Below are 26,618 nucleotides of genomic sequence, written 5' to 3'. Positions count from 1 at the left end.
GTGCCATCAACCCCGTGCCTGCGCGTATGTGCTGGGGGGATTTCCCCCCATTTTCAGCCATTTCCCTCCCTGTTTTGCTCCACAGTTGCACTGGGCTAGATTAGGGCTAACAGGGACCAAAAATGCAGCTGTCCTCCTGCAGAACCACCCCAGAACTGACTGACCCAGAGACTTGCAGTGGGGCTAGGGGTTTCTGTAGAAAGTGGGTTGTGCAGAAAAGTGCTGGTGTTACAGCAACTCTCCCTGCTTCCAGACCCAGTACCTGGACAACCTGGTCTGGCTGTGTGTCACAGTCCTCACCTGCACTGCAGTGACAGTGCCAGGGACGCACCCAGCACCGTGCTCTCCCTACCTATGTAGTTCATGATGAATCCTTGCCCCTTCCCAAAGATGAGCCCGGCAGGATCCGAGTGGAACTGGATGGTGAGGTCGGGACTAGAGGAGTAGAGCTTCTGGGGCCCGCTGCTGCCGATGTACTGCCCCAGGATGCGGGCGGTGAGCTCATCCCCATCATAAATGGTAAGGATGTCGCTGTTGCTGAGGTTCAGGCTGAAAAGTAAAGCTTGGTTAGCGGCTGCAAAGGAGACCTCAGTTAGCAAGCAGCTTGGGTGCGGAGTAATGTGATGGTGTCGGGCTCAAGTGGCAGCGAGGAGACCACCTGCCCCAGCACTGCGGTGCAGCCAACCTGCCTTGTGACCTGTCCCCAGACCTGTGCCATCCCCAGGCAGACTGGACAAGCGCTGTGGGATCGGCCTGCCCCTGGGGTCTCAGAGCTGGTTTTCAAACGGCAAAGCTGTCACTTCCCCGGCGTCATCCTCCCGTCCGCGCAGTCCCCGCCTGTCCCCGCGGCCAGCAGAGAGCAGTGGCGGCCCGCGGATGGGCGGCTCGGCCGGGATGCAGTCGGGAATGACTGCGATCCAGGCGGGCAGGCAGCAAGCGCTGCTGCAGAGCCAGAGCCAGCCCGGGCAGCAGACCCATTCACCCCGTTTGCTGCAGGGATGGGGCTGTGCCTTGGGCACAAGCAAAGGGCTTCCAAGCAAAGAGCAGACGATGGATGCTCATCCCCGCGGAAACACGGCTCCATCACCTCCCGTCCCTGCAGGGGAGCTGCCAGCCAGCCCTATTGCCAGGCTTCCTCCTGCCCCTGCAGCCCCACCACTGGCTGCCTGCTCAGTGCTGTCAGCAGTAGTGTGGGTGAACCGATCAGATGAACCCCAAGGGTGGCACAGACGGTCCTGTATGCTGGGGCACGGCCAGCACCTGGCGCTCCGCTATGGGACAGTGCAGGAGGGTCTGGGACAGGGACACCACGTCTACCCCTTCCCCTTTGGGGAGAGAAACGGGATGCTCCTGGACCTGCAGGAGGAGTCTTTGTCAGGTCTGAGGCTGAAGTAACTTACCCAGCCAGGCCTGGACTCCTGCACCCGGGCAGGATCCATCTGGCTGTGTGTGCAAACACCCGTGAGCCCAGGACATGATCGCTCATGATGGGACCCCTGCCCTGCACATTGGCCCATCTAATTCAGCCTTGTTTGGAGATGCCTGAGCCGATCCCCAAACATTTTATTAAGAATGTTCTTGGAAGGCGCCCAGCTAATCCCCATGGCAAGCTGACATTTGTAGTAAATCTCTGCTTTCTGTCAAACATGATTTGCTCAGTGACATTTATGTTTGATGACTGCAAATCACTTGGCCTCCAGTTCTGCTCAGCCCAAGCACCCACAAAGCTGAGAGAGGTGCACTGGGAGCGGCCTCCAGTTCTGCTCAGCCCAAGCACCCACAAAGCTGAGAGAGGTGCACTGGGAGCTCCAACTTGTGAGTTTTACAGAAAACTTTAAAACCTTTATGACTCTAAGCCCCTACTTGAAACACACTCTCCACTTGAAAACCCAAAATAGCATTGAAGATTCCCTTTGCACTGGCAGCATTATCATGCCAAGGGCTCCCAGCCTGGCACTGGATCCTCCACCCTTCTGACCCCCCTGCAGCAAGTGCTGCCGTGTCTGCCTGCACCCGGACAGGTCAGCTGGGGCCCTGCTGGGCCTCTGCTCCACTGACCCACAGCTTTCTGAGCTGTGTCACTGAATGGCACAGGAGCGGGCTGGCGGGTGGGAGGGGAACTGATGTGTTTTGTGGTCCCAGAAGAGGTAGAAGGCAGGGCACAGGACGCAGGGGTGGGCACAGCCTCCCACAGCCACTCGTCCTTCCTCTGTCATACTCAGCCCAAAGACCTAACCCTAAGGTTTCCAGCTCAGAGATGTCCCCAGGCTTTCCTGGCCCTGCATGAACCAGCTTGTGACAGTGCTGCTGTCACCCTGAGCCGCACATGGCCACGTGCTGCTGTGGCACCACTCCCTGTGGCTTTGCTCCAGAGGAGTCCAGGAGCTGTCTCAGAAGAAATTACCTACTCCAATGGATGGTTTAACAGTGCTTTGAGCTTGGGGAGCAGCACTGGTACTGCTCTGGACCTCCACCTGGGTGCTGAGGGCATCATAGGGATTAGGAAAGCTCCAACAGAGAGAACAGGGAAAAGGCATGGGTCTGTGGCTGGGGGGAGCAGAGACAATGCAGCCAAGTGGGCTGAGCACTGGCAAGGCAGAGACACGTGCCAAGGTCTGGACTACTTACAGCTGGATGTCCAGGAAGAGCCGCTTCTCCTCACCGACGTGGACCCGCCAGATGCAATCCTCCCCCTCCGCGTAGGGCTCCGGCCAGTTGGGGGACAGGATCACCCCGGCCACGGCGGTCAGCTCCCCCCCGCACATTGCTGTGGGAGCGAGAGGCAGGCAGGGCTCAGACAGGGCTCTGAGTGTGCTCACACCCCCACCCAGCATCGCCTCGTGTGTGGGGACCGACCTCGGCACAGCGGCTCCGTGTCGTTCCAGTACGGGTCCCGCATGTTGACGCACTCGATGACAGCAGGGCCCTGCTCCAGGGAGTGCCCAGGGTCGCACGTGAACTCCACGGTGGTGCCCAGGTTGTAGGTGGGGTCGGAGGTAGTGAAGTTCCCATTCTGGATGTAGGGCTCGTAGCAGTGGCCCCGCTCGAAGGCTGGAAGACAAACCTCCCGTTAGCCACAGAGACACAGCACTGGGTCGGGGAAGCACTGCCCACCCCTGCTCCTCACACCTCAGCTCTGGGGCTTTGATGCAATGTCCAGCTGGAAGCGCATTCCTCCGTCCCTGCCCTGCACGGGTGGCCTCTTCCATGGCGTATTTTACAGGCAATTTGGATTAACAACAATTTATCTGTCCTGAGCCACACAGGCTTAACCAAACTTTATTTCCATTGTGTCTCAGCATCAGTCACACACTTGCTGTGTTGCCAGTTGCTGTATTTGCTGAGCAATCTCCCCTGGGATTACTGCACCTTACTGAGCTTGCTCAGAGGCGGGAGGCTCCCGCAGGACTGATCCCACTATCAGAATGCACTTGAATGACAACAGGAGCAAACCTGTGTGAGCTGCCCAGGGCTTTCCCAGTGCCCCGTCCCCAAAGGAGCCACTGGTGGGGCTGGGGAAGGCAGGAGCCAGGACAACCCTGTGCGCCCGGCTGGTGTGGGCTCAGTTCCCAGCAGTGCTACACTATGGGGACTGAGGGAAGGGGACAGACTGGGTGGTGGCGGTCACCACAGACTGTGTAATTCCAGTGGAACCAATGACCTTTTCAGCCTGGGTTCAGAGGAGCCCCATCCTGGACACAGCACCTGCTGCCCCAGAGCTGCCCCACAGGAGGCACAGGAGACACATCCTGTGTACATTCAGCTCACCAACAGCATTTTTGTATTTCTTTTCCCATTCATTGCCGGGCAAATGCATTCCTCAAAGCTACACCAGCCCCAGATGAGGTTTGGGTTGCCCTGTGTGGCTACAGTGACATGGGGATGGCGGCACAGTGGAGCATGGGCTCTGCTGGTGCCAAGGCAGCCAAGACCCTTCTGACAGATTTCTCTGTAAATTGCCCGAACGTCCCGAGGCCTGGGGGTGTTGCCTGAGGCTGGCCTGGGGTTCTCAGGGGCACCAAAATGAGAGCACATCACCTTCGAAGCGTATGTTGAAAGCCGTGGTGGACGCCGGCTCCTCTGCTAGGAAGTCAATCCTGATGGAGGAGCCGTCGCTGATCACCCCCTCGAAGGGGACGCTGTCTGCACGCAGCGAGTCATAGAGGACGGCAGACTGGTTTGTGTCCCCGCTGTACACCACCATCCTGCAAGGAACGACATGGCACATTACATGGGAGAAGCATTCATGTGTCCCCCCAGAGCATTGCCTAGCCCCCCTCCCCGGTGCTCATGCTCATGGCATTTTAAAGAAATTGTGCAAACAAAAATTCACCAACCAGATAAGTCTCTTTTACGGTGTCATAAACAGGGGCTTTATTCTTTGATTTTACTACAGGTCATAAAGCTGCTTTACTGCCTGTTACCAGGCTGAATGTTAATGCTGTTTAAACACAAGCGTCAGCACCACCAGCGTGTGCTTTGTGTTATGGGTTCTGATTGTGGGGGACTTGCAGTTCCCTGCACCACAGTGGTGCATGTTGCTGGGCACTGGGTATTTGGGGGAGGAGGGGACATGTGTGACACAGCCCATGCATCACCGCACAGCTGGTGCGATCTGGATTCCTGCAGGAACCCTGACACAAAGTGCAGGGCCTCGGGACAGCAGGGGCTGGGGCTCTGCACGTGCCTCTTGCAGATCTTTTTGCTCAAAGACCCGTCGTGCCTCCTGAGTTCTTGGACACCTAAATCAGGATCCTCCTCCTTGCACCAGGACCCTTCTCTACCCTCATCCCCACCATCCTCTACCTGGCAGCCTCCTCCATGCTGCACCCCAAGCTTGGGTCGGTGCTGTCCCCTGGGACACCCGCAGCCTGAACACCAGGAGGGGTGAGTGAAGGAGCTGAGACCAGGTGGGAGCTCCCAAGCTTTTGTCTATGTATCACCCAGCAAAGCTCCTGGCTCTGCACTTCGGGCAGAGCAAAGCTCTCTGCAGTCCTGGGGTGTAGGGACTGGGGCTCAGCGCAGACCTCACCTGTCCTTCTCGGTCAGCAGCAGCTTCTCAAAGTGCAGGTGCAGTTTCTGGCCTGGGGGAGCCCCGATTGCCCACACGCAGTACATGCTGCTTGACTGGTTGCCCGCATAGCTGGGCGAGAGGACGCGGCCGATGGTGGCATTGTGGATTGTCCCGCCGCAGGGAGCTGAGACACAGAGCACAGCCATTGAGACACAGGGCAGGAACATAGGACAGGACAAAGAGCATGGGGAGGCATTTGCACCTGGAGCTTCTGCACAGCAAAGGGTTTGAAGCACTCTACTCCGCTCGATGGAGAGCTCATGCCCACCCAGCTTTCCTCACCAATCTTTAGTTCATAAACCTCTTGCCCAGCTTGGCTTTGCTTTGTTTTACGTATACAGATATATACTCACACGCTCCATAAAATCTGCAATTTCCTTTCCCTTACCTGCCTAATTAGGCAGATTCTGCTGCCACTGGTGTGAAAACCCGAAGTATCTTTGGCTGGAATGGCTCTCGCTCACTCCCAGGACCGTGTTCAACTCACAGCACAAAGAAAGCAACTCTAATTCTTTTTTTCTTTGGGGATCCCAATCTTTCTTAGCCCTGAGGCTGAACACCGAGGCGCGTACCTGAGCAGATGGGCTCTGGGCTGCTCCAGTGCGGCCTGGAGGCGTTGATGCACGTGAGCACCCGGGGCCCCTGCAGCTCGTAGCCCAGGTGACAGTGAAAATGAGCAATTCCACCCGAATGCAAATCCATCACAGTGACGTCTCCGAAGTCAGGTCTCCGTGGAAAGTTGCAGCTCAGCATAAACACTGGAACAAACACATTCATTTCAGAGCATAGGGGTTGTCTGCTCCCAGCCACCCTGCAGCCCAGGGGGGACACAAGGGATGTGCTGGATGTGCCCACGCTGCCACAGACAGACCCTGTAGCTAAGGGCCAGTATCAGAGCACTGACGAACCAGCAAGTCTCTGCTTTTCTAACTGTTACTGCTTTTGCCCAGACCCAGTTTCTATTTTAAAAAATAATTTGCTTGAACTCATCTATTTTTTATAGCTCTGCAAGGGAAAAAATAGACTTGCAGGCTGGGTCTGTGCAGGAAAAGCTGCTGCATGGGGACAGAAATGGGGCAAGGTGGGTGTGAGGAGCACAGCAAACACTGGGGTCTGGGATATCAGTTCATCTTGAACCCTCTTTCCAGGGCATGACAAGAGATGATGCCTTGAGCATGGACATCCAGCGAAACAAGAGCTCAGCCTCCTTCCATCCTGCATCCTGGTGAGACTGACACCCATCCCACCCGTCCTCGTGTGACCGCAGCGGAGAGACACCCACCCTGGTAGTGGAGTTGGAAGGTCCCCACCACCTCGTCCTGGAAGGTGCGGAAGTAGACGGAGATGGTGTTGGTGGGGCTGCGGATCACCTGGCCCTCCACCAGCAGGCTCTGGTTAGCCAGGACCACCAGCGCGTTGCCATCCACCCCGCGGATGGAGAGGACCTCCCCGTCGGACAGGTTCACGCTCTTCACCTGGGGGGAGCACAGACCTGTGAGCTGCGGAGTGAAGGTGGGGGTCCCAGTGATAGCGAGATAGAAAGGAGATGGAGTGGTCCCATGAGTCACTGGTCAGGATACTGGTGGGTCCCCAATTCCACTCTCATCAGTCCTGGGAGCAGAACTGCATCTTGGGGCACCACGACACTGAGCACGGTCATGGCCAAGGCTCACCAGTCTGAGCCACGGCTGGGCTGTTCAGCACAAATCTGCCACCAAAACAGGGCATTTTTGCTCACCATCCACCCCGTGCACCAGGGATCCTCTCCAGAATCCCTCATCTACACCAGGGAGTGATGGGGAGTCACTGCAAATGAGCAGTCCCAAAAGCCTTTAATTACTATTTGGAAATAGCTGAAAAGTAACCCCCCATTTGCATTTCAGCTTAATAAATGGGCTCATATTTCAGCAGAAAGATGCTCATCAGATCATTTGTTTCCTTAAGTGGGTGAGGACCAGGGCTCTATATTTAGCACAGACCACAGCCTCAGTCCGTAATTGTGAGTGCTCCCGACGACGTTGTGACTACAAGGATTTGTTGGTGTTGTCACAACTGTGCCTGTCCCCAAGGGCTGCTGGTACTGCACACAGAGCCACCCGCGGTGCCTGGCATCCTCTCACCTTCTGCTGGAAAAAGTGAGATTTCATCTGGATAAACAACCCCACCCTGTCAAGTAACTCCCTGCCTGTCCTGAAGGTCCATAAGCCCTGAACAGTGTCTGGCAAAGCCTGGTTGTCACTTTGAACTCAGGAGGAGCTGATTTTGCCTTATTTTGCAGCAGTGTGCTGGGTTCCTGCAGAGTCCTGGTCTGCACCACAGGGAACAGCAGTCCTCGGTCCTCATGGGTGTCACACAGCACATTGGAAATACAGGACAAGTGTGTGCCCTGGACCCCAACCTGCCCTAGGTTATTTCTTCTCCAGGTTTTGTCCTGAAAATGTGCCACCCTGACACAGCGTACACACCCATTGCAGCTGGTGGGCCAGCTCAGATCTAACTATTAACAAACAGAATGAGTTAAATGTTATTTGGGATGAATTATCTGGAGTGTGGGATTCAGGAAAGCTAAACAGGCTATGTACAATGTTAACAACTCACCGCCAGCTCCCACTGGAGCAGAGTTTTTATTCCTGAGCCAGGTCTGAATCACTGCAAAGATGTTTCCAGGGTATTTCTAACACATTTTGTTCTGAAGTCACTCAAAGATAAACCTTCTCCACAGCTGGCTTCCTCTGGTGATGACTAGCACCAAACACACTATCTAGCACTGTGTTGCTCTGGCAGGAGAAACATCCAGGGGTGCTGTCCAAGTAGTTGAGCGGCCCTGCTCCCCAAAGCTCTTCCACTGGGCAGAGGTTCGGAGGAGCAGCTGGAGTGGGCAGAGCTCTGCAGAGGAGCTGATGGATGCAGCATCTCCCTGGCCCCTCGCAGGGTGGGGGCACCACTCAGCCTTCCCCTCCTGCAAACCCAGCCCAGAGGAGCCTGAAGCAAGAATGTCACCACCAAGGACCTCATGGCAGTGGCATCTTCAGGGGACTCCATCCACTAAGGTGGCATCAGCGGGTACAGATGCCATGACCTGGTGCCAGGAGCCATCAGTCACTGTGAGAGAGACCATATGTGCGAGTTCCTGCTGAGGCTGGGGAGGACAAGTTCTTACTTTAATCAAACTGCACCAATGTCAGCTCCAAAAGGGCTGGGAAGCCAGGAGGGATCCTTCATTCAAGCTGCCAGCCCCGCTCACCCACTAGAAAATCTCTTTAGGGAAATCCTATTTCCTGGCAAGAAGACTCAAGAATTTTAAAAATAAATATAATTTAACTAAACATTTGGAGAGCTGGCTCCCAGGGCTGTGATAGTGTGACCCGGCTGGTGTGGGGGCAGGCAGGCTGTGGCACAGCTCCCCCCAGGATGCTGTGGGGATGTAGAGGGCAGACCCCAGCCACAGGCAGGTTTGCTGGCAGCCCTTCCCGAGATGGTGCCTGTCAACCAGGCTTTGTGCCTAAGACCTTCCCCCATGCTCTCCAGCACATCTTTCCTCATGTTCAGGCTCCAGTGGGACCCGCTGGGACCATACACCACTCGTGACAAGGGAGGGCACCATCCAGGCTCCTCATAGAGCTCGGTCACCCCGGTTCCCCATGTCACAGAGCAGCACAGCACACACAGCTCTGCTGCTCAGTCTGGCTCCCCACAAACTAGCATCCCCCAAACCAGCATCCCTCAAACCAGCATCTGGCCCGCAGAGCTCCTAGCTCAGCCCCAGCAAACCCACACAGAGAAAAAGGAACCCCCGTGGGTTGCCACTGCATCACGCCGTCCTGGCAGGTGAGCTCAGCCCTATTCCTCCTCCCCCAGCAAGGTCCCCCCTGCCCATCTCCATTACAGGAGCTGTGAATTAACTCCAAAGCACTTAAATATTCACCAGTTATCCACAGGAGGGTGAGGCAGCTGAGGAGGTTGCACCGTGTTACTCCAGCACCTACCCCATGTTGTCAGCCTTGCAGCCACCAAAGCTTGCAGAGCTTGTATGCATGAAACAATTAAAAAGCGATGGAAGGGAGTCCATCAGCATGAAGCACAACGTGGGGAGCAGCGGGAAGGTGACGGCACACAGGGCAGTGGTACCCGCAGCGGGTGTACTCGCAGCTCCGCGCTCCTGTGTGTGCCAGCTCACAGTGTTTGCAGACACCTGCATGCAGAGCAGCCCTGCTCTCTGCACGGCTGGGGTTTGCTGTCAAATACCTGCTTGTCTCTGGGATTTTAAACCTTCCATTCTCAGGGATGTGGCCCTGCTTCGGTGTAGGAGCTGTCTGTCAACACCCATCCAAAGCAAGTGCTGGTTGGAGAGGTGACTTGGGCTGCCCACCCAAACCCCTCGAGGCTGCCCACATCCCCCCAGCAGGCAGCGGGCAGAGCACTGAGCTTGGCCCTGCTGCAGACACTGCTGCTGCTTCACCCCTTCCCACAAAGGCTGAGTGCCTATTTTGCAAATTGCCTGCCAGAGTCTCGTTGTTAAATTAATTGCATGGCATTTTAATGCTTTGATCATCGTTGACATTCAGGATGTACCAGTTCCCTCATATAGTTTATTTATTACATACCTTAAGAAAAATCTGGGTTTTGTGTTTCATTTTTGTTTGTTTGTTTTTTTGTTGTTGTTTTTCGTGGGGGGTTTGGGGTTGGTTTGTTTGTTTTTCCCTAGGAAGGGGCATTTTTAGCAAGCACTGGTACCCGAGGCAGCCATGGCCAAGATGCAGGTGCTTTGCATCCTTTGCTACCACAGCATGGCGGGGGTGGACCACGGTGATCCCCCCACTGACGCGCTTCTCACCTGGAGCTCGACGCCGTAGCCGGTGTAGACGGTGACGTTGTAGGTGCACTCCAGGTAGCTGTGCAGGGGCAGCGGGGGATAGTCCGTGGAGTCGATATAGCCCTCGGGGTCGTGGAAGCTCACGCTGCAGAGGACTGGGGGAACTCGTGTCAGCAATTGCCCTGAGGAACTGGCAGCTCCCTCCCACGGCCCTAAATCCCAGCACCCCGGTCCCTGCTCCAGCAGCCAACCCCGCCAACGTGCAGAAGGTTTTGGGCAGCCCCCCAAACCCAGTGCACGAAGCTGATCCCTGGTACCCGCTGTATCCCCCTCCCATGCCCCCCACCCTGTGCAGGCAGTGCAGCTTACCCGGGCTGGGCTCCGTGGTGGTGACGGTGGTGGTGATGATGGTGGACGTGGTGGTTTCTTGGCTCTCTTCTGACACAGAGCTGTGCACCGTGCTGTTTGTCCGGTTAATGGCAGTGCTGGCAGGAGCTGTGGTGGGAGCCTCACCAGCATCGCCCGCGCTGGCAGGGAAGGGCCCAGGGACCCCCGGCGGCAGTGTGGACGGGGAGATCTGCAGCGCAGGGCGGCTGGTGGTGGCCTGTCCCCCCCAGGGCAGCTCGGGGTTGCTCTGCTCCGCTCTGGCTGCTGCCTCTGCCAGCACATGTGGTGCTTGGGAGGCACTGGGGATCCCAGAACCCAGCGGGGTGGCCAGGGAGGGAGCCTGGGGGGGCCGTGGCAGGGCGGGCTTGGGCCTCGGGTGCTTCCTTGCCGTATTTACTTGCTTTGGAGCAGGTGGCTTTTTCTTAACAGGGAAAGTTTGTTTTGCATCAGCGTTGGGGGCGGTGGTGGGTGTTGGCAAGACACGGCTCTGCACCAGCAGCGTTGTGTCCTCTGCCACCAGCTCAGTGCCACCCTCTGCCACCGGCAGGAGGTTGAGGGCAGTGGCATGCCCAAGCTCTCTGGTTCCACCAGCCAAACCTGTGATGTGCCTGAGCTCCCCAGGTCCACCAGCCAAACCTGTGGTGTGCCCAAGCTCCCTGGCTCCACCATTTGTGTTGTCCACCAGCTCTTCTGCAGCGAGAGGGTCCGGGCTGACGGGAACCAGTGCTGCCCCTGATCCGCTCTCTGCAAAAAAATGGAGAAAAGTGGGACTTGGGCAATTCTGGGTATGAAATCGTAGCTGTGCCACTGGCACGAAATCAGCCCCCTGGGGAGCTGTCGCTGATTGAATGCCTGCCGCTCTCCCAAACGGGCTCATTATGGGAAAGCGATAATGAGCCTGCACAGATTCCCTGAAAGTTCGTTTTTTGCTGAAAGTTGGTGGCCTTATCTCGCCGTTTCAGAGCTGCTATTTGGTCTCTTTATCTAGAGGTCACTTGTTCAGGGAGGCTCACTCGCTCCTGCTGAGTTTGTTGCTCTGGCTCGGTCTCTGTGAAAAGCCTTTATTTTTGCAATTGTCATCAGCAAATGTGGCCATTTCAAAGCACCTGATTAGGCCGTGGCTCTTTCCCATTGTCTTCCCCATGCTGCTGCCCGGCAGGGAACAGACACCAATTCATCGGCCTCCTCAGCCTCCTGCAGCAGAACACCACCCGCTCAAAACCTCTCCTCGGGCAGCCACAACCTTTTGTGTTGGGTGAAGCAATGCATGGGAAAGGAAGAGTAATCAAAGCTGCACCACCACCGCTTCGGCCAGGGAGTTGAATTGCATGAAATACAGATTTAGTCACCACCACCATCTGATGGGGCTGCGGTCCACGGTGTGAAATAAGCTGTAAGCAGCACCGCGGCTCTGAGAAATGCTGCAGGAAGCTCTGAGAGGCAGAGAGTCAACATTTTCCATGGAAACAGCAGTTGCCAGGGAAGGCATTTAGTGCACGGTGCTTAAAGACGCTGATTCCAGTCCCCTCTGCTCCCCTGTGAGGGTTTACAGCCCAGGTCCCCAAAACGTGGCACCTGGCCGGGCATGGCAGGTCTGTGAGCCCCCAGCCCTGCTGCTGGCCCAGGCACATGTTGTCCTCCCGCACTGCAAACCGAGGTACCAACCTGCTCTGAAAAGTGGCTTGAGCTGCCATGACATCCCTGTGGGGCAGTGGGGACATGTCCACCATAGTGTTGGGTGGCTGGGGGATCAGAGTGGCAGCTGGGGGCTTCCCCTTCCCACATACACTCCAGCAAAGCACAACAAACCTCTGTTTCACCTTGGGCACGTCATTATAGTTAGTGTTACAGATGCTTTAAACAAAAGCACAATGCTCGCTTTAAATTTAACTTGGGTTTTTTGTGTGTTTCAAATTCTGCTAATTAGGGTAGGACCAGAACAAAAAGGAAGAAAAGGAGCTTTTGGATGTGAAACCTGAAACACAGGGACTCTGCAGGGTAGTTGTTGTGGGGGAGTACCATTTCTCTGGCATCCAACCACCCTTTACACTACCCTGTGATTTTAGAGCCTTTCAACTTCTGCTGCTGACGCCTCACCATTAGTTTTGCACAGCCAGCACAGAGCTGGGCACACTGTGGTACGATCCAGCACAGCAGTGAGACAGTTCAGTGGGTTTATGCCAGCACCACTGGGTCACCTCCACGTATGTTGGGGAGAAAAGGGACTCACAGTGGCAATAGGGTGTCAGGGTTCAGCCCTGAATGCCCCAGCAGTCCCTGCCAGCTCCTGTGGAAACCAAGCAGTGTTTCTTGATGCAGCTCATGCAGGGATAAGCAATGGCCACTGCTCTGTATGGTCTGCAGCAAAAGCAGCCCACGGGCACCCTCGGAGAAGGGAACACTCCCATCTGGCAACAGCAGGGCAGAAGGGACGGGCACAGAGGGAAGCAAACAGCCTGCTGAAAGTTGACTTTGCTTCATCTTCTGAGAAATCAAAGCAGTTTCTGACAAGAACTGAAGGGAAGACAACAGGGAAAGGAAAAGGCTGGGAGAATTAGCCTGAAGGATGGAGTTCCCAAAATCTGCATGCCTGAAGCTTGAGATAATGTATTTTTGCCCAGGTCTGTGCAGTGGGTGCAGTGCAGGAGCAAGGGAGCCTTCCCCTCGCTGCTGGCCGGCTCCCCTCTCCTCTTGCTGAGCTGTGCCAGACCCATCCCCAAGCTGCTCCTGGACAGCCCTGGCAGGGGCTGGTGGCACCAGGCTGGTCCCCAGCCCTGGCATGGGGTGGTGGTACTGCACGGGTCCCCAGCCCCAGCTCCCCGGGACAGCCAGGGCCGTGCCCCTGCCTGCCCCATCACTGCTGCTGCTCTCAGCTGCCGAGCTGCAGACCCAGTGCAGGCAAACCAGTCCTGGGCTCCCTGGCCTCTCCTCTTGTGTTTCCCACAACTTAAAAAATTAATTCCTTAATTAGCAGTGGTTCAGCAAATTCATTAGCCTATTCCCTTAGCACATTAGGATACATTTCACACACGTTGTCTGCAACCACCGACTTGTGTCAGCTCTAAATAATCTCCCCGGGAAGGCCGGTGTCCCCATGTCTGCTACTGGTGGGGCAGCCCAGGAGCCCCCACAACCTCTGCTCATTGCTGAGTGTCTCTGCCTCCCTCTGCATCCTGGCCTGGGCTGACCCTGGCCTCCACAGGAATCACACCATGGGGCCATGGGCATCCTGCCATGTTGTGATGGGGAAAATCAGTCCCCAAGTCAGTGCCAGCACCAGCTCTTCCCCCTGACAAACTGTGTGGGGCTTTCACATACTTTAGGCTTCCTCTCCCAGGCCAAGCCCAGGATGGGCAGCTGATGGCTGCTGTCCTACTGCCACTGGTCATTGATTTTAGTGCAAAACAGCTTCTCCATTACAGGAGAGGATGGGGCTGTCAGGAGGTTTCATGGGCCCAGAAGACGAGGGGAGGGGGCTCGCTGGCTGGTGGGACATGGTGGGACAGTGGCTCACAGTGAGACAGTCAGAGTGTTCCCACAGGAACCTGAGTCCTTAAAGCTGGTGTGTTACTCAAAACAGCTAAACAGCATCCTCGGGTTATTTGCCATGTGAACTTTAATTCTTAACGGATGTTGTCATTAAACCATATTTTATGCTTCCAGAAAGCTGACTAATTTCTTATTAGATCCTTTGCCAGGATGCATTTAAATGATTCTGTCCTTAACAAAGCATGAAATAAAACACTTGGTATAGCGACTCCATAATGAGATACTTAACATGCTTTAGTTTGTAAAGGGCAAATGTGTATTTCAGGGAAGCATACGCAGCCAGGTTGGAGTGGGGAGATGGAGGCACAGGGGGGCCCTGGCAGCCGTGATTAATAAGGGCATATTCCACGTTACCAGAAAGAGAAGTGATTAATGATCTTAACTCCAGATTGCATCGCCACCCCCAAACCGGAGCTGTGCTCCAGCATGTCCCCAAGCCGTGGCTGCCAGCCCTGCCTGCCTGGTGCTGCCAGACCCGCCATATCTTTGGTAAGATACTTTCCATATGATCTGAATGCAAACAGCCATTCTCTCACCTCCAAGGATAATTATGGTGAGAGATGAGCTTTGCAGTCACCCAAGCATCTTTGGAGCATTGCTGCCCAGGAGCCAGCCTGGGAGCGCGGTGGGGGTGGCAGCTGGCAGCTCTGCAGCCCCTGTCCCCTCCTAGGAGCACAGTGATACCACCTAATGCCACTAGAGTGCTAAATAAACCACCAGGGATTTATAATCAATACTGCAGATTACTCTGAGTTGCAGTAGCAAAAATATTCTGGTAATAGCAGGAAATGATGTGAGCACGGAAGGGCTGCTCGCAGTGCTCTCATAGCCAGGCTCTCACTCTGCTGCCCACTCCCAGCATGGGACAAGGCTGTTTAACGTCACCCAGCATTGCAGGATGCGCATGTCCCCGCCCCCGGCCCAAGGGATGCTCAGCTGGGGTGGGGACAGGCAGAGCAGGACCCTCCCCAGCTGCCAAAATCCATCCTGATCTGCACAAGCCGTCAATCCAGAGACACTGAGCTGGTGAAAGAGAAATGATCATGTTTGACCTTGATCTAATCTGCTAAACCATCTCCGGAGGAGGTAAATGCTATCAAGAGGTACAAGGGGTTTATCTGCTGTCTTGATCAGGAGCACTCTGCAGGCGGTTCAGGCCTGGAAAGGTTTCTCTAAATCCACAAAAGCCTCTGCAAGAGCCCCCCACAGCCCTTGCACCCACAGCACCGTGCTCTGCACAGCGGCGTCGGCACAGGCGACTGCTCCTGCGAGATGGGACAGAAAAGTCCAGGACAGTTTGGAGCACAAGTGACCTTAATGCAAAACGACAACTCGTCTTCATGTCTATTCTGGGCTCTGCCTAGATACCAGCATGTAAACACCACGGAAGGAAGCTGGGCTCCAGGGAGGACGTCTCCAACCAGCTTGCACTCCCCCGCGGTTTATACTTAGCCGCTGTCGGAAGCATTCACTCCTCGGCAGGGCACGGGTGCCCAGCGCTGTGCTGTGCGGCTGCCAGGGATGGGGGTGACAGCTAGAGAGGCAGCGGGACAGGCAGGGCAGGGGATGGAGCAGGGGCTGCCAAGGCATCTCCCCTCACTCAGAGCCAGTGCCGAGCCAGGTGCTTGCAAGGCACCAGCCACCTGCCCACACGGGCAGCACCGTCACCTGCTCGGAGAGAGCCCCAAGCACCAAAAATGTCCTTAAATACACATAAATGAGCACAAGTGCCTCTTTGAAACTTGCTTTCAGAGCAAGAAAAATTCACCACCTCAAAGAACAACATACCTGTGGTCTGTACTCCAACACTCACACAATCCTGCCCAAAGAACAACTAATTTGTTCTTGACACTATTTTTTCGGGTGCAAACAGCCTTTTTTATTTTTTTTCCACCATTTAGGATAATTTTCTCTTGCTCTTTTGAAGAATTTTGTTTTCGTGGTGCTTGGAAACAAATCTGCTTATTGCCCCGGATTTGTGAGGATACAGCGACAGATCTGGGGTTGTGGCCTGGAATTTGCCGTGAGAGACCAGGCGCGTTAACTGAGCAGACTGTAATGGATTAAGCAAAAAGAGTGAATGAGATTGCAAGGCCAGGCGAAAGCAAGAATACTAATTAAACGTGAGCTCAAGCTCTCCCCTTTGCCACAGTTTCATACACTATCAGCTCTTGTTCTCCATAATAGCAAAACAGGCTTTTCACGGCTCCTTTGCAAAAAGCAGCTGCCCGTGTTTTGCACAGGGCAGGGACACGGTGTGTTCTGGCAGTTTTCTGCTGCCTGGTGGCCACAGTCCCAAAGTTTCACCCCCATTAGAGTGGGTCCCCAGGCCACCTCCCAGTCCCAAGCAGGGGGACAGGACCGTGTCCCGTGGACAGTGATGGCAAACACGCATGTGCTGCTCCAGAGATGCTGTGGCTGGAGAGAGCCGGGCAAATCTGCTTGCTGCCCATATCTCAGCCAGAGGGACTTACAGGAATTAGGGAACTGCAAATGCTTGATAAAAGGATGCTGAAATAATCATAAAGCACTCATTTTGCTGCTGTGCTCCTGAAAGAGCTAAAGTGTGAGTAGCTGTATCGCTGGGTTCCCATTACTAATGCCGATGCTATCGCTGCCTGGCCGCCAGCTCATTCTTGGGCTGCTGCAGGACGGTGGCTTGATTGCTGGAGTTCAATAGTTACCATCCTGGAGGTGTGGGTGATCTGATTATCCCCAAAACCTTGAGAAGCTTATGCGGATGTTATTAATGGTGGCGTTCAGCCCCCGTGCTCCCCTGTGTGACAGGTTTAGGCAGATTGTCAGTGTGCTGGGACTGGCTGATCCTGCCCAGAGCTGCTCCTGCTGCAGGTGTCTCGCCTGAGCCCACCAAGAGCTGGGTCTGATCCTGCACCCCCCAGAGCCTCTGCATGCCCCTGGACTTGCACCAGCTCTGGGGGTGCCTTGCTCTGGGGAACAAGCCCCCCTTTAAGGGTCCATGGGAGCAGCTGGCCCTGCTCTGCAATAAAGCCAGGCCCAGGTGAATAGGCTTGGCTTGAGTGTAGGGCTTCCTTGGGGCAGGACTGCAGGCTCAGCCTGCTCTGTAGGGAGCTGTGGATATTTCTCTGAGTCAGGAGATGCTGCTGAGATATGTGGGGCCCATGGCACTGCCCTGGTACAGAGAACCTGCGCTCAGGGATGCTTTGTGCCAGCAGAACTACTCCAAACCAGCTGGGGCCATGCAATAAGCTTTCCTTCAAAAAGATGCTGCCTTGATTCATTTGTAGAGTATAGTTCAATTTTTTATTGTGTTCCCTGCCTTGAATGAGGTCCTCTGAAGGGTGAGATGGATGGCGCGGCAGCGAGGAGAGGGGACTGCGCAGAGCAATGAACCCCAGCAGATGGTTCATCTCAGCCTTGTCGCAGGCTCCATCGGCAGGTGAAACGGGGCAATCGATGGCTGTAATGAGCAGAACTGCTGGCACCACTTGCACAGTGTGACGGATGTGCTGGGAGCAGACACTGCCTCTGCTCCTGGGCTTGGGTGAGCAGGATGCTGAGATGGGTGGCTCGGGCAGGTGTCCAGAGCTGTGTCCTCTGTCGGCACCACACTGGCTGAGCCAGGGCTGCCCCAGCTGGGCTCACCTCCTCCCTGTTCCAGGGCTCCCATGTTGCAGCTGCCCACCAAAGCTGCTCCTGTTGACGAAGGAGCCTGGCAGCCTCTGCTGCAGCCACTTTGATCAGACCAAATCTGCTCCTTCCCTTATCTCCCGGCAGCCTGCAGCGCGTGCAGGCAGAGATGTGATGGAGCAGATGAAGGAACAGGCTGAACCCACAGAATTGCCAATTACTGCCAGGAGGATGAAGGAGAACCCGCAGGTGCTGCCATTCACTGCAACAGAAGAAGCTGGATGCTCTCCCGGGACCTTCGTCCCACGCCGTTCTCCAGCATGTGCCGTACGGATTTCATCGTCAGGGAGAAAAACATAGAGGGTTTGACTGTGAACCAAGGATCTGAAAAAAAGCAGGTTGCGTCCGTCAAAACACGCCGGTGTGACGGATAGGAAATGCTTTGGTTTCGTTTCAGATTTTAAAAGATTTTTGCCTTGAATCTTGAAGAGCAGAAAAACCTGAATCAAAACAGTCTTTCACTTTAAAAATGTCAAAACAGACCAATAGAGCCCAGATAGCCACGTCTCCAAACAGGAGATTTGAAACCTGCTCTTTCCTGCGGTTACAATTTCAGCAAATTAAGTTTTTTTCCGATGGAAAGGAAAAAAAGTTTCCCTCAAGAGCATCCTGACAGTTCAACCTATAAGCAAATAAAATAGTAGCAATCTGATCATTGGTGAGTCATCCACGTGGGAGCACAGATAAACACAGCCAGAGCACTTTCGGGCGTTTCTGAGCCATTCTCCTGCGTAAAGGCTATTTTGTGCCACCTGGTGAGGCAGGAGCGGGAAGGCTTGGGGATGGCTTTCATCCAAATGTTCGTGTTGCAGTTGGAGAAAATAGAGAATATTTTTCCTGTGGTTTGGTGCCCAGCAAGGATGCAGGAGCGGTGCTTGTCCCCAGGTCCTTCTGCTCCTTGGGGTGACAGCCTGGGGGTGCAGGGAGCCCCAGGACTCCGGTGCTCGATCCCACTTGCCGGGAAGATGTGGACATGGTGCCTTCAAGGGCAGTGAGAGCACCCTGCAGCGATCTCATGGCTTGTGCAAATCAGGGGGCTCTTGGAAATAAGCACTGGGGTGCAGGGGGTTGTATGGGGCTCCATAGTTGCCTGCAGCAGATGGAGCCACCAGCCTGTCTTCACCACAGCTGTCCCAAAGAGCAATTAACAGGCAGATAATTCAGAAGCAGGGAGATGCCAAGGCTCCCCTCTGGAGGAGACAGCAGCAGAAGTCAAGGAGCTTCAGGACCTCTCTGCCTCCCATTCCTGATGTCCCTCCGTTTTTATGAGTTTCCTAATTCCACCGAGATTCCCAGGGCCTTGGGGAATTTCCGAACGGCTTTAAAATGCTGTTAAATTGGCCATGTGCAGGGGTTTATTTATGCTCAGAGGACTGTGGTCTGAATATTTCATTTTTAAAATTTACATCTGTGTCACTAGCAATGCTCAGATAAGGTTGCCGTGGAAACCCCTCATTACGGGTGAGGATGCTGGCAGCGGTGCCCAGCCCAAGGAGCAGTGGCCGAAGGACCGGGCTCCCTTCCCCACTGCCCACGGCTCCCGTGCCCAGTAGCAAACCTGCCTTTGTTGACAGAGACAAACAAGAGGAGAAGCATTTCACCAGCACCTGCTGCCCATGGTCAGAGCGGGGCTTGGTGCAATGCTCAGGAACCTGTTGTGTTGCCAAGGGACACTGAGCTGGGACATGGTGCAGCCATCTGTGCCCATGCTTGGTGCCAGCTCTGAGCTGGGACAGCTGGAAAGGTCCCATGGACTGGTTGTGGGTAAGGGGGTTTCTGATCACAGATGAGAGCAGTGGATCCAGCTCTGTGGCAGGGGCTACTTGCAGGCAGGGCTAGTATTCTGACAAAGAAACGCTCTTTCAAAACCCCACTTTTTTGGCAAATCCACACTGCCTGTGCCTGACTCACTTCGCTCAGGAGCAAGGACACACCAGGAATACGGAACTAAACTCACAAACCTCTCCCCGCCGTGCTCTGGAGAAGCTTGTAACTGCTTTAACGATCCACAGCAGCCTGACAGATGCCTGGAAATTACACACTTCTCCTAGCTATGAGGAAAATGGATTTTCCTCCCCAGTGCTGCTTCGCAGAGCTGGAATCAATGCGACTTAGACTCTCAGGCATTTGTTCTGTCCATGCTGGCTCCGCCTGAGCACCTGCAGCTGCTGTGGCTGCAGGGAACCTGCCAATAGACGCTCCTCCTTGCTCCAGGAGGTGCTGCCTGTGGGTCCCCATGTCCCCATGATGCCCCAGCCCTCCTGTGCCTACAGCACCAGCATCCTCGGCACAGAGCAGCCCTGGCAGAGGCCCCCGTCCCCAGGGATGCACCCAAAAGGGATGTGACACCCCCAGCCAGGTTGCTGCTTGTCTGCAGCAGCTAAAGAGGAAGGGGAATTAAAGGGGCTCATCCAATTATGGAGGAATCAAGAGATTTGCAGCATGGAAGTGATACAACCTGTTGCCTGCTGACTTGTCCTGGCTGGGTTCTGCCGCCACAGCCTCCCCAGCTGATGGGTGTGATTAATTATCCTGCTATCTCCACAGAGATAGACAAGCTGGTGAGGACCGCAGAGCAGGGGACAAAAGCCATTAGACATAGCAGCACTTTCATGCAGATGTTAATTTGAGTTCACTGCAGTTTTTTACCGTTTCCAATGTAAGAAAAAATGGTCTCTGCCTTGTTACAGGCAGATAGGCTGTCTGAAATGAACTAGCGGGGTGGTTTCAAGCAGTAATTCCTTTTTTTTGAAAGCTGAGCCTCACTAGGTGCAAATAGAAAGTTTGCTATGGAGTTTCTTAGTCTTCCTGGTAAATCCATGGTGCCAAACCTCTGATCACAGCCAGATGCACCCCAGGATGGGTGCACCCCATCCACCACCAAGCACGGACACCCCTAGGTGACCTGCCATGGACCTGCTCCCTCCTGTCCTTGCTGCTGTGTCCCCCAGGTGTCCCTGCTCTGGAGGGGGTTCATCGTGAGGATGAAAGAGCAAAGGCAAACCCAACCTGTGGCTCTCCTGGGATCTGCAGATGGGGTGCTCATTCCTCAGGTCTGCCTGGGGAGAGGAAATGGAGTATTTTGGCGGCTTTTCAGGGTACAAATTGTAATGGACAAAGAGAAGCTCCTTCTATCTCAACCAATCATCCAGCCTAGTCGTCTATATCAGGGTATAAAATTAAATGGATTCCTAAAGAGAGAGTATATTTAGACACAAAAAGCCCATTCTAGTCAGCTATCTGAGACTAAAATAATTAATCTCCCATCACTGTTAAGATGCAGCGGAGCAGATCTTGAGAAGCGAGTCCTGCGATTAACTCTTTGGGAGCACGTCAGCCCTCTGAAACACAGTTCGTACCTCACTCTGTGCCGTGATCGTGGAATCATAGAATGGTTTGGGTTGGGAGGGACTTTCAAAGCTCATCCAGTTCAACCCCCTGCCGTGAACAGGGACATCTTCACCCAGATCAGGTGCAGATGGCGGGGCCAGCCCAGGTTTCTCACCAGACACACTGCACAACCCATCATCCACTGGGTTTAGTTAAAACCCCCAGTGTCTGGGGATGGTTGGGAAACAATTACAAGATATACAGCTATAAAACATCTGGCGAGACAAAGTTTAGTCTAATTATAATAGATGACTGTTTCTCTGCCTGGCTATAAATCATTCATGCTCTCACTTTCAGGCAGTCACATCCATGGATTATCTGAATATTCAACACCTCCTTGATGTTTTTCTACCTGTCTGGAGTGTGTTCACAGCTTGGTTTGGTTTGATTTCCACTCCAGAATGGGAAACATGACATGACAATGTAACGGTCGAGGTCCAGGTGAGCAGCCCAGCCCCATGCTCATGCTGCACCATCACTGCCCTGTGCTCCTGGGCAGGGGAAGCCAGAGCACTTGGCTTCTGCCAGAGCCCAGGCACAGCCTCTACATCGACTGTGAGCCACGGGGCAGAGCTGAGCTGCCTTTTGCCAGATCTGTTTGCCAATGCTTTTATTTTTCTTTCACAAGGTGTAGCAGGAAACCAAGTGTGGCTCTAGTCCAGAATCCCCAGAGTAGAGCAGATACAGCAGCTCCTCGGGGTCAGGTCGCTGCCTCCCCATAGCAGCACAGAGGATGCAGCCAGTTCTGCTGCTGCCTGTGGCTGCTGCTCTCCCCTGGGTTCTGCCAGGGGTACCCCAAAAGCATGTCTTTTTCTTCTTTTGGAGTACCACAAAAGATGCCCTGGGGCATCTCAGGGTGGAATGTGAAGCCCACCAGGTCCTGGTCATCTTCCCGGGTGCACAGGTGTCTCGGGGCAGTGAGGGTGGCACAGGAGAAGCCTGGTGTGGATGGTACACAGCGTTTTCTGCTCTCCTCGCTGAATGCACCAGGCTTTTCCCACCACAGGGATTCCGCACCTGGCAATTGCATGGTGCGCTGGGGAGAGGCAGGCAGAGCTGGCAGAGCTGGAGATGCTCAAGGCGAGAGAAGTGGGACCAGGCTGGAGTCGCCTTGTACCCCAGGCTCTGCCTTCATCCCCTGCATCCCCTACATGGCCCGTTTCTCCCTCCCCAGGGACACAACAGGGTTTCAGCTCTGCCTGCTTCGTCGGTTTGTCTGGCCAGTCATGAGGGTCGGTGTGTCCCACGGGTGGTTGCAGCCCGCATCTCCCTGAAGGGGAGAAATGTTTTTCCAGGCAATACTTTTCTTAGCATTTTCTCCGCTCACGCAGGCTGTGCAGAAACGTGTCTGCCCGCTGCCTGCAACTGCATCGTGCCCTTGAAAAGACCCCTGTTGCACTGCTCTGAAATGATGTAGCTCTGGCATCTAATGATTTCTGACAGATTGTGAACAGTCCCGCTGCTAGCAATCAGGAAGGCAGGAGAAGTGTTGGGTTGCTGATGTTTGTGGTTATTACAGTTATTGGGCTCCATCGATTGCGGGGCCGGTCTGTGCCGCGGAAGTTGTCGGTAACTAGGGCAAAGCCCGGCGCTCCCAACCTCGTGCCTGGCATACCCTGGCAAAGCGGTGCGATCGCGGCTCTAAACCGCACGTGGCCGAGGGACAGGATATGCTCTGCTCCCAAACGCCGTGTAACAGCCCTGAACACCACCAGGCAGACGTGATGCAGGTTGTCAGCCAGCTACCTCCTCCCTCACTTAGTATTTTCCCTCCAAAGAAAGTAATAAACTGCACTTCAGCTGCCAGATCCTCATTATGTCAAAACAATTTTGGGTTTGGCAGCACGGCAGCTCCCCGTGGCAGCCAGCACAGCCACCGCTCAGCTCCGCGCAGCAGCCGCAGCACCCGGCACGTCCTGCGCATCCAGCCTTGCCGTGCCGCAGGATGCACTGGCACAGCATGCTGGCTTGTTTTTCTAGAAATGAGCCTCTTTTTAGATAAGATTTGGCCGAAGAAATACGAAATTCAATTATTTTTATTTATTTATTTTCTCAGTAAAGCCAGAGTTGTTCTGCTGGGGGCAGAGCAGCAGCTCGGGGCTGGCACGTGTTTCACCACCTTGCCCTGTCCCAGCGCTCCCCGGTTCCACCACTGCAGGGCAGCCAGGCTGCTGCTGCTACTCCTCTCAGTCCTCCCTTTCGCTTTTCAGTGACACTGGTTTTTGTATAATTAATTGTCAGCTGTATCAGTCATCAGTGATTCGTGTTTTAAAGATGGCCTGGCAGAACTAATTCCATTTCTGCACTATGTCGTGCTGGATGATGATAACCTACGTATGGCTTCTCCCACAGAGCCTAATGATGAGCCGCTGCACTTTATTTTAATTAATACAGATAGAAAATATATTTTCATTAGCCATCAAGATGGCAGAAGAGAAGCACAGTCCTCCTGCACGGTGAGCAGCAATGGTGCCTTCGCTCCCAGTGCAACCCCGAGCCCTGCCCGGTCCCCTGCCAGGCTCCAGCCACCTCCACATCCTTCCGCATCCACCTGAATTCCTCCACACCCGTGTTCACCCATATCACACCAGCTGGGCAGGCAGGGGGCAGAGAGATTCCTACCAGCCCAGGATTGGTGATGTGACTCATCAGACCCTGGAAAAAGGTAATTTAGCCACGCTGCTCAGTGGCAGCAGCCCCGGAGGCTGTGGGGCCAGAGCTGGCTGCGGGGCCTGGCAATGTGTGTGCTCCAAACAAAGCCTCTCTTGGCGTCCCTCCTCCCCCCAGCACGGGAGGACATGCAATTAGAAGGCACGTTTGTAATTTCTGAAATTCAGAACAATTAAGCTGGCTTACTGGTATTTCTGATGAAAGCAGCCCCTTGTTCCCCAAGGAAGTAACAGCCTGCCCTGACCTCTGCTCTATTATTCCATTTGATTGATCTTAATTATATCAGAAAGGATAATGATAGTCTTTGTGGGGGTGCAAGTACATTGGGAACAAAGATGACAGGCTCTTTGTTGAGCGCACACGAGGACTGCACGGCCGCTGCGCCCAGCTAACGAGCCTGAGAGGTGCTGGTTCTCTGCTCCCAGCACCACTGCCCAGCCACCACCAATACCCAGGAAACCTCCGTGCTCCGCCAAAACAGACATAAAAGCACATCATAACCAAGCAAAGAGGACTTGGTCCCCTGGCTGGACCATGTTGCTGTCCTGCTGTACCTCACAGCAGATGCTCACTGGCAGCTGCTCCCCTGTGCCTACCCACCTCAGGGCACCCTGCACTGCCTGGAGATGCCCCCACTGCCCCCACCTTCCCCCCATCCCAGGTGAGATGTGCTGTGTCCCTCTGGGAGCTTTGCTGCCCCTCGGCCATGGGCGCAGGGACAGGGATGCTGATGAGGGGAATGGGTAAACATCTCCCTGGTAGGGACTTGGCAATATCTTCATCCTGCTCCCCCAAGAATTCCTTAAACAAAAAAAATCAGAAAGCACAGATATGTGAAAGATTGCCTGTTGTGCTCATTGAGCGCAGGTGGATTGAGTTAAATGAGAAAGCCCTTAAATGCCAGGGCTGAGGCTCCTTTCCCCAAACAAGCCCTCTCTGGCTGTTTTGGGGAGTGGGGCTGGATCTGGCTGTGCCAGACCATCGGGCTCTCCTGGGGACAGCTCTTCAGTTTGCAGCTTTTCTGCTCCCATCAGAGCAGCTCTGGCAGCGTGCGACATCACGGTGGCTGGATGGCTCCGGGATCAGTGGCACTTGATGAGCTTTGATATTCGAATCAGCGTGAGTAGAGGGGGCTTTGTCAGATGTTCCTCATATTTTCTTGTAAAACATGCGTGTCATATTGCTGAGGCCTGGGCGTATTTCCTAGAGATATTATTATTTTTGACACACCCTGCTGACTGTGAAATGTGGTGAGAAAGTACCCGACTCTGTTCTTCCCAGCAGGTAACGAATCGGCAAATTATAAAAAACAGTGTGTTGTCCAGCTTGGATAAGTTTTTTTTCTACTGCTGCTATTGTTTATGTTCCTACAGGGTAATCATAATTCTTAATGTACTTTTGATAGCAGTGTAGTATGATTAAAATAGGCACATCTGAGAAATAAATCCGTTTTTAAAGATTGCCTTTCTGACACGCAATATTAAACGCTCGGAGAAGGACCCTGCCTGGTGCAGCATAGCCCGGAGCAGTGTTTCTGGAGCAGTAGCTGGAGGCAGGAGCCTGTGGGTTGTGAGAAACTCAACAGCCAAGTTCATGGGAGTGGGAAGAGCAGCAGCAGGTTCAACATAAACTTGTAACGTGAATTTTCCATCAGTGAATGTTCCAGACTGTAGGCAAGAATGGTGCTGGGGGTCTTGCAAAGGAATTTTTCAGAGCCGAATGCCTTTTCCAGGACTGACTTTGACTCTGGGTACGTAGTCCTGGATCTAAGCGGGCTGTTGCCTTTGTTATTTGTTCAGGCTGCTTGTTTTGATCAAAGATGTAGTGCTCTGTAATTTAAGAAAGGCTTTGCTTGTGAGGCCACTTTGATGCATGTGGAGCAGAAATGTGGAAAAATACGGCCCTTGCCCATGGAAGCCAGTGCAGATAATCTGAGTCACTGGAGGAGATGCTATTTGCTGTGACTCAATTCAATTTGTGCGGTTGGGTGACAATGTACCAACGAGCAATAATGAGTCGCAATCGCCTTGTGCTGCATCCGCCAGCAGAGCTGGGTGGTTGGCACTGCAGAGCATCTCCCCACTGTGTTTCAGCATGAGCTGCCCCCCCCAGCAGTGCCTGGCTGACCAGGGCTGCTGCACCCCAGCATTACCTCTTCTCCTCCGTGCGCCTGTGGTTCTGCTGTCTTGGTTTCGTCTCTTTAGTTTGCAAGAGCTGGCTCCTCACAGCATGGATGGCCAATGCGGTGATGCTGGGACTGCAAACAGGTGATTTTGCTGATTCCTGAGGCTGGAGGGTTTTTTCTTGCTTTGTTTTTCAGATTCAGGTGAAATGCTTGAGCCTGCAGGAAACTGCAGGGCTACTGGTGAGCAGAATGAGCTGTTGGTTGTGCTATAGTTTGGCTCCCAGAAGCTCACTGCTGCTGAGGCTGTCAGTGCAGCTGTGATGCTGTCAGTACAGTCATCCCACCAGCTCCCAGCTCTGCCATGGTGTTGAGCTGGTGCCCTCAGCCCCTCGCCATGCTGCAACACCCTGAGATGACTCTGCCCTCGCTCCGCCAGCGGTGCAGGATGGTGGGTGTATGGAGCCTCAGAACTCTTGTGTGAGGTCTGAGTACACACCAGGGCAGCAGGAGGCTGTGGAAGGAGGGTGCAGGTGGTGACACCCAGCAGAGCCATCGGGGCTCTGCCAGATGGGTCCCAGCCAGGACCTGTGGTGGCTTATGCCCAGGGCTGGGGAGCGGAGGGCTGGGTGACTATAGTGCATTTGTCTTTCACTGCAGAGACTCTAGATAAAGCCCAGCTAGAGGAATGGAAAATGGTTTTGAATTTAGATGCTGCAAAAGATGTTTTGTAGTGGAAAAACTAAAGATTTGCCTTGGGGGAGCAGGCTGATCCTCCCCTGTGTCGCTGTCAGGAGAGTGTCAGGCTGCAGCTGCAGTTTTGCTGCACCCTTTCCTCCCACCTTTCCTCACCAATTCCAAGAAAGGCTCAATGCATTCCTGGGTGGGAATGCAGCCGTGTCCTTCACACTCATCTACACAATAAAGAGCCATTTCACCGCTGC

General features: G+C 54.3%; 1 protein-coding gene across 2 annotated transcripts in view; it reads right to left on the bottom strand.

Annotated features, from left to right (window-relative positions):
* The window catches only part of SEZ6L (seizure related 6 homolog like), a 39,151-nt gene that overhangs the window by 4,599 nt on the left and 7,934 nt on the right, over positions 1–26,618 (bottom strand). For both annotated transcript variants that reach the window (XM_065851812.2, XM_065851813.2), the window contains exons 2-10: positions 10,257–11,018; positions 9,909–10,042; positions 6,357–6,549; positions 5,647–5,832; positions 5,033–5,198; positions 4,039–4,205; positions 2,857–3,051; positions 2,629–2,767; positions 353–549 (exon numbers count right to left, since the gene is read on the bottom strand). In XM_065851812.2, the coding sequence (XP_065707884.1) occupies positions 353–549; positions 2,629–2,767; positions 2,857–3,051; positions 4,039–4,205; positions 5,033–5,198; positions 5,647–5,832; positions 6,357–6,549; positions 9,909–10,042; positions 10,257–11,018 (2,139 nt within the window). The remainder of the gene's footprint in view (positions 1–352; positions 550–2,628; positions 2,768–2,856; positions 3,052–4,038; positions 4,206–5,032; positions 5,199–5,646; positions 5,833–6,356; positions 6,550–9,908; positions 10,043–10,256; positions 11,019–26,618) is intronic.

This window comes from Patagioenas fasciata, chromosome 17, assembly GCF_037038585.1.
Source record: "Patagioenas fasciata isolate bPatFas1 chromosome 17, bPatFas1.hap1, whole genome shotgun sequence".
Lineage (NCBI taxonomy): Eukaryota > Metazoa > Chordata > Aves > Columbiformes > Columbidae > Patagioenas > Patagioenas fasciata.
Note: the sequence above shows the minus strand (reverse complement) of the source record. Positions and strands in the feature narration are given on the sequence as shown.